The 7,864-nt window shown below is 41.6% G+C and overlaps 1 protein-coding gene across 2 annotated transcripts in view; it reads left to right on the top strand.

Moving 5' to 3' along the window:
* The first annotated feature begins 1,521 nt into the window (after positions 1-1,521).
* pdgfc (platelet derived growth factor c) overlaps positions 1,522-7,864 on the top strand; it is a 40,047-nt gene continuing 33,704 nt past the window's right edge. For both annotated transcript variants that reach the window (XM_026357175.1, XM_026357174.1), the window contains exon 1: positions 1,522-2,218. In XM_026357175.1, coding sequence (XP_026212960.1) covers positions 2,041-2,218 — 178 coding nt within the window. In that variant the 5' untranslated portion in view covers positions 1,522-2,040. The remainder of the gene's footprint in view (positions 2,219-7,864) is intronic.

Raw genomic sequence — 7,864 nt, 5'->3', positions numbered from 1 at the left:
CATGGGAGCAGCAATCAAATGTGGACAACAAGACAAAATACCCCAGCTTTTACAGACAAAACCTCAAGGAGAGAAAGAGTGTGTGTATGTGTATATGTGTGAGTGCGTGTGTGTGTAGGAGAGAGGGATTCCACAGTCTGAAGTGCTGACATCTGCTGCAGGCCCTTGCAGGGCTGGAATGTGATACTCTCCTTTACACAAAAGGCCTTGGCCCTTGCAGCAGGCACAAGAAGACCTCTATATGCGCTACTCCATGGGGGTAACACACATATGAAATCCTCCTTTTTCCAGCCAGTACCTTTGATTAAAACCACAAAATGCTTCCTTCATACCTTGATGCCCGAGAGATGGCTGGTCGGCACTCTCTTGGAGGTGGTAGTGTCTGAGCTATGTGAGACTCAGGGTAAATTGCTGCAGCATTGCATCATGTGTCTAGCTCAATGGGTTCAATATGTCTCCAGCTCTCCTTTGATTGTTGTGTCTGTGCTGCAGCAGACTTACCATATACTGAGGGGATAGACTTGTAGATTTTGCCAACAATAGGATGGGAGGAACCACATGAAACGCAGTTGATGGTTGATGAGGTACAACAGTATGCCGGGGAGAAGGGAAATTGGGAACAGGAGGGAGTATTGTTCCAAGCAGTGTTTGTGCTTTGATATGACAAATTGAGAAGCCCTTAAACGTTTCCTTTCAGAGAAACATTTAGGCAGAGTGCATGGCAGCGTGTTAAGAAGTGTTGTGTGGGCACACATTTATCTATCATCTGTCTGTGGAGATGATTGACAGAGGCTATAAACACATGGTTAAAACAAGCTTACATTAGACATATTTTCTTGTATGGAAACTATTTTCGTTGCTTTTTTAAAACATTTTCATTTATAAATCCTCTAATGTGAATTTGCACAAACATCCATGCCATATATGGTCATATTTAAATGTTTTTCTATGAATTTCAAACTATTAAGTTCCAAAAATGCCAAAAAGTCAATAAAGATGATAGATATTATCTAAGTTATATAATATTCTAATTGTTAGAGAGAAAAACTTGAATGAGATGATATTGTTTCGTTTTGTTCTGGTTTGCGCAAGATTCTTGTGAGGAACAAAAAAGCAGAATGAAAACTCCATAATGTGCAAGTTTCAAACGTGTCAAATTGGAATCATTTCATCTGAAGTTTGTGTGTCAGAGGTTGTTTTGTACCAGGGAGGAAACGACTTTATCCGGAGTTATTTCAAAAATTTGAATCGACACATTACCTTGTATCGAGAATGGGAAACATTCTTCCCAACACATGGTGCTGATTTGCTTTATTCTGTGTTTCCTTAAGATGCGAAATGGCTCTAAGTACTACTGTATTTGACAATTTGTAACTCAGAGTGGCCAAAGTACCTCACTGGTTCAGGCAGCAACTGAACAGTTAACATCATGGGGAGTTTCCTCAGCTGGGAAGTTGTACTTTATGTATAGCACCTGTTGTGCCGTCAGTTGGCAGTCTCCAAAAACCCAACCCAGGCAGCGCAGCGATATTTTATCTCAGTCTCCACCAAGTTATGACTCAAAACCTCGCCAGACAACAGAACTCTCGCTGGTCTCTGGGTACAGACTGTATCGGGTTGCTGGGCTCTTTGCTTGTCTCTGTGTGTGAGCTTTTGCTGTAATGCGTAAAGATCTGCAGGGATTTATTCAGACGGAGTCAAGAACGCACCGTGGACGCGCGCTTTAGACAAATGCCAAATTACCATAGATGATATGCGTGCACAAGGACGCTTTTACAGCTAAGTCCAGGATTATAATTACTTTAAACCAAACCAAACTTTGTCCAGCTCAGCGTGCGAAAGTCTACAGAACCAACAGGTGCGCCCTTGCGTTGCGCAGCAGCAGCGGGATTGGAAGTTCTGGAGAGGATTTGTCCTGATTTAGGAACTTAAAATCCCACTTTGTGCAGAGGGACTAATGATCAAGATTATGTGGATTCTACTCTGCATTTATCCTCTCCAAATGTGCCCCAAACAGCACTTGTGCCCTGTAAACGACGCATGTGCGTGGTGATACAAACCGACCCGTCTGCAGCCCTTCGTGATCGCCAACTACAACTCATCCAAATGATCCTTCCATTATTATTCCTTCTTGCATCGCTTCTCCAACAATATGGCTCGGAAGCTGAATCAAGTCACGTCGGCAAATTTCACCTTCCAAGTGTAAAGGAGCAAAACGGTGAGTTTCCAGTGCGTCTTGCGTGATTCAATGCTATGATGTTGATACATTAACTTGGAAATGCTGCACTCCCATCACAAAATGCTTATTCATACTGGGCTTAAAGCCATTCTTTAAACATGCACATCTTGCTTGAGTTTCTACTGCAATGAATGAGAACGTTTCATTCAGTTCAAACATCATTATCCGGGATAGGAAGTGCAAAATTACCTTTTACCTTTAAAGTGTACCGGCATGTGTTTAAGGGGGAAACCCTCTGAAATTCCAGATCCCAGGGGAGAATTTTTCCCTGTGATCATAAAAAAGGCTTCATTCATACAGCACTAGTAGCTCCAGGCTGTGCAATTTGCTTACCCTCTGAACTGCACGAAGCTGCACCATCAAATTCAGAAATCCATGTTTGTAAATGTTTAATGTCCCATCCAGCTTATGGTGAAGTTAATGGTGTCTCTATCTTTATTTGTGTAAGTAAATAATTACCCTCCAGTGATTTCTATCAATCATGGGCAATTTGACAATTAAGTTCTTTGTTGTTGTAGCAAGTGTGTGGGCACACATGGTGGGGAACATGCAGACCTTATTTCAAACCTCAGTACAAATCATGCAGTGTATTTTCAACTATGTATTAACTTAGGTTGATTGTTTTCTTTCCTCTTGGATGGAGCTTTTTAATACACTGGCTCTATATTCATGCCCTCATGACCCTTACTCAAAGCTTTTTATAGCCTACTTATTGATTTATAAACCAAAACGAGACCAAGCAAGGACATGCTGGTGCTGGAAATGTAGACCCCAAGAACAGTTTTGCTAAATGTACTTCATCTTTGGCATTTAACCAGTCTTGTGCATACTGGCCTTTGTTGCAAGAGCAGTAAAATGTAAAATAGGAGTTTGAATATTGGAGGCTAAAGTGCAACTAATTCCATAGTAAAAGCTAACCAAAGTTGTTTTTTAACAGTCAGGTTTAGGACCATCCTGTTGACAGAGATTGACAGGACAGGATTTCACAAGGAGCAGTTCAAAGTACCAACATGCCTGTAGAACTTCATTCATTACTCAGCCTTCTGAAGTCAGTGGGTTTGACTGGGCTTGTGTGAGGACATGCAGTGCAAACTTCACTACAGTAACAGTCAGGGCTGGGAAATCAGAGCCTCCCACTGGGGTCTCCAGGTTTAATCAGGATGGCTGGGAAAGGAAAACAACAGGGAGGTGAGAGGGCAGGGAGTGGGATGAAGGGGGGGTGGAGGAGGGGGAAGTGTTGGGGAGAGATGTTAAACTGTCAAAGAGCTCTTTAAAACAGCAGTCACATGTTGGCTGAGGCCAAAGCTGTCCGAGCCGTCTGTAACCTTTGACTGGAGTGTCTGAGTGTTCACCGTTCTGGCGCGCTTGATGGTTGATGCTCTGTGAGACGATTTGATATCGATCTCAGGGAGGAGGGAGCCAGACACGTCTGGCATGTTTAGTAGTAGCTGCCTAGAGAGTTAAGGTCCCCAGTCGTATTAAACTTGGCAAGTGGCTGCTGATGACTCTATAACATATCAGATGAGGCAGTCTCCAATGGAGGGTGAGTGCTGTGCTGGGCGATCATCCGTCATAATGAATCTGACACAGGGCTGAAAAAGGCAAAGGAATGGACATAAAACCCTGAAATGTAAATTTTTATAAGAATATTTCCTTCCTCCACCACTAAAGATTTTATTACAGTAGCATGAATTGCATGTGTCTTTTTTATGTGCCTGCCACATGGATTTAGGGTTACATGGTTATTAATAACATGGACAAAAGAATTACAGCTGCAGCTCAAAAATGCATTGTATGGTTTCAGATAGCATTGAAGGAAAATGGCTCCCACCACAAGCACTAAAACAATCACCGGTTCACTAGCACAAACCAAGCCACAACAATGTGAGTTTAAAGGTTAAATGAAAGGATTATATGTTGATGATGGGAGTGACAATGAAGATGTCCATTCAGGTCAGTCAGTCTGGGATGTGTTGGTGGCTGCAAAGAGAGAGTCAGTGTCTAAGAGATTGGATTTTAAACTGGAGCCAATAGTGTGCCGCTGACATGTCTGCAGAAGAGGCATCAGCAATAGAAAAGTGGATGAATGGATGAGAGTAGGGATGGTAAAGGGTAAGAGAATGAATGGGTGAGGGTTAATCAAACTGGGGCAAACAGAAGTGAGAATTGGTCGGGTCCCAGTTAAATATTGAAATAGTTTGCTTCAATATTTAACCCAGACTACAATCTCTCTAACTTTAGGAAAGTGTTTGACTTCAAACACATATGTGATGTGGGACATAGAACACAGCTCTATAGGCCTCCCTATTCTGGACTAGGACTAACAAAGCTCATAATGTAATCCACACACCATTATATTTCTTCATCAGGGATTTGGGTCTTGTAAATAGTAATACATATGTTATATAATTAGGATGCCAATTTCCAGAAAAGTTGGGACTTTTCCTAAAGTGTTATAAAAAATAAAATCTGTGATTTGTTAATTCACTTGAAGAGTTATTTATGTTTTATTTACTTGTGTTTTGATGCCTGAAATTCACTCCAAACGTTTGGGACAGAGACATATTTACATCTTTTCAATCATTTAGAAATGAACAATAGGAATGTTTTCTCGTTCCTTCTTGATACAAGGATGTTGCTGCTCAACAGCACATAGTCACTGCTGTCTGATTCTCCTGGTTCCTGCATTAAAGGCCAGTAAAGCGTGTTCACGCTTTGTCTATGAAGCCACTTTGTTGCAGCACATGTAGAATGAGGCCCGGTATTGTCCTGATTTCAACTGACTTTGCAGGATAAGGTGTAAACTTGATGGTTGCGCACGTCTCTGTAAAGTGTCCAGTATACGCCTCTATGTCAACACACTTAACAAGTCACTGCTGCATATTGAAACCATCACACGTGCATCTTTCTGACAGCTTGGGTGGTCTTCATCTTTGGCATGAAATCCAATATTCATTTTTCTTAAAAAACACACTGACACTTGGACTCGTCTGACCACTGAACAGGTTACCACTGTCTTTCTGTCAAGATGAGATGTAGCTCTCAGAAAAGTCAACAGCGTTTCTGCACAAAATTGATGTATGGCTTCCTTCTCGCGTAATAGGCGTGACCCTTTTTGGGGTATTTTATGACAACTAGGGCTGCAGTTTGTTATAATACAACATTTCTTGGATAGAGTGGCATTGTTAGAGAAACTTCAATCAGTCTTCTCCCATTGAAGCAAATAGACTCAGGCATATTACAATAACACTACATAGCTTTGTTGTCGAGGTTATTAACTAACTAACAGCCTATATCAGCTTGTTTCATTACACTGGAATAGCCTTTGTTCATGTTACAGTCTTTCCATTAAACTGGTGGAGCTGCTGGTGAAATAACAACATCCTTCCAGCTGTAGATGTATCACACCTTCCCAATCACACGGGTCATCTCAGTAAGGCACCTCTTCATATCAGTCTCTGAGTTAAGTAGTTTGGCTGCACAACCCCATACAAGGCCCTGTTTATATCCCCTCCTTGCCCACCCATAAGCATAGACTCAGGTCTTATTAGAAAACTCTGGCTGCAGATATTTGCAGGAGATCTGTATTACCTGCAGATATTCCCACATATCCCCCCTGAGTGCCACTGGAGGAAGGTATGTTACACTGTAAACCTGCCAATGATCACAGAGGCTGTTGTTCCGCTGCAGATTATGAGATTAGAGGGAGGACCAGGGTTATTAGGATCACAGGCTCATGAGTAAACATGTGCAGTTTCCTACATATACATGCATGGAGGGCTGAAGATACAGAGGTGCATTGCACAGTCATTAGATTGTAATGCAGACAAATAAGAAGTTTAAGGTAGGGATTTCAAAACAGGAAAGAAAGTGTGTGGTCTTTACACATTATGACTGTTTCAGGTGTAATGTGTAAAGTGTTCATCATCCACCCGGTCTGAGAGCATTTGACTGAGAGCAGAACTTATAATAGCACAGTTTGGTAACATGTTGGTAAGACCCATCTAATCTCAGAGTTTAAAACTTAGCTGAATATGGCACTAAGTATGTGTGAAAGTGATTAAAAGAAACTTTACAGTGCATTCTGCAGTTATTACACACACATTCTGAAGTTGTAATTACCCATATTAATGTCAACCACCGTGTCAAAGTGAAGAAACAACTTTGAAAGCATGAAAAACCTGATGGTCTGTGTTCTCAAATTATTCAAGTGAAACAATATGTGATATATTTGAAATAAATATTCAACTTAAATATCTAATTGTCATATATACAAGGTTTGGCACTGAAGTTAAGAACCCCCCACCCTTTATTTTTTATTCTTCTTCTCAGTCAATTGTTAGAGAATCTCTTCTGACGAGGCCAACACAGGGGGTATAAACGTTCAGACCTCTTGTACTAGCAGCTACAAGTGTGGCCAGCTGGCGTTCAAGAATCCACTATGTCATTTTAAGTGCTTTCCTTGGTGCTTAACTATAGAAGGGTGGATTTTAATTTGAAATTATGATGCTGCTCTCAAAGCAGTGAAACAAAACTAGCCGGTCTTGGAATCTCCATTTATTCTTTAATACAGGTCAGATGTTTCCTGAGTCCACTTCCCTGGGAAATCTTGTTTCCACTTAGACAAAGCTGCACTTTGATGGATATGCTTGGATGAATGAATGCAGCACTATGCAGTTAATCATTGTAGGGGGCAGTGCAATAGCAGAAGGTATGCTTGGCTAAATTAAAACCATCAAACTGAATGGAGAGCTCAACGTTTAAAGATCTCGATGGGAAGCAAATCGGGCAAAAGTTACACTGAGTGAGGTGAAACCCATATATACAGGGAGAGGTTTGTCAGGATGGAAGCGATTTCTTATTCGAGTCAGTGGAGTTTTTACTTTGAACAACAGATTTTTAACTGGCTTCATGGGTCCATTCATCCTGCAGCTCACTTACCACATAATTCCCCATGTTCCCATCAAAGTAAGAATAAGAAAATCACTAATCTACACTTTTCCATGATAGCAGCAGTCATAACCCTTGATCAGTGAATAGATGCAGGTCTATGTCTCCTAGCGGGAGAGGTTTTTCCCTTCAACAGCTCACTCCAGACTGAAGGACCCAGGATAACAGTGTCTATGTTTTCCCTCTCAGCACTATTTGAACATGGAGTGCTGTATTTGGCAAGCAAAGCATGCCACCGCCTTCCTGCTGTTTGTCATTTTGGGCAGCGACTCCTCCGTCTTCCAGACCACTGGGAGTTTTCAAGAGATCTGGGTCACAGGTTGAAGTCCTGCTGAAGAGGGATTGCTCTGTCTGATGAAGTTTTCTTTGGTTATAGACAACACCTTAGCCAATGATAATCAAGACAAGTAAAAGAAAAGTAGTAATTCTTTGGTGAGGGTGGATGAGCATGGGACTGCAGTCATATTTTGGCCATTTGGGGGAGACATAAGGTGTAAATAACGTGACGTACGGCAACTTTATTTAAATTTAGTCATTTGGCTGACACTTTTATCCAAATCGACTTACAACAAGGTAAAGGCAGGGTAAGCTTAAGGAGGTCTTATCTAAGGACTCTTACTGGTGGTAGGCCACAGGCAGGTTTCGAAGCCCGGTCTCCCTCATGGAGAGCCCTTT

Source organism: Anabas testudineus, chromosome 10, assembly GCF_900324465.2.
Source record: "Anabas testudineus chromosome 10, fAnaTes1.2, whole genome shotgun sequence".
In the NCBI taxonomy this organism is placed as follows: domain Eukaryota; kingdom Metazoa; phylum Chordata; class Actinopteri; order Anabantiformes; family Anabantidae; genus Anabas; species Anabas testudineus.
This window is presented reverse-complemented; position numbering and strand designations above follow the sequence as displayed.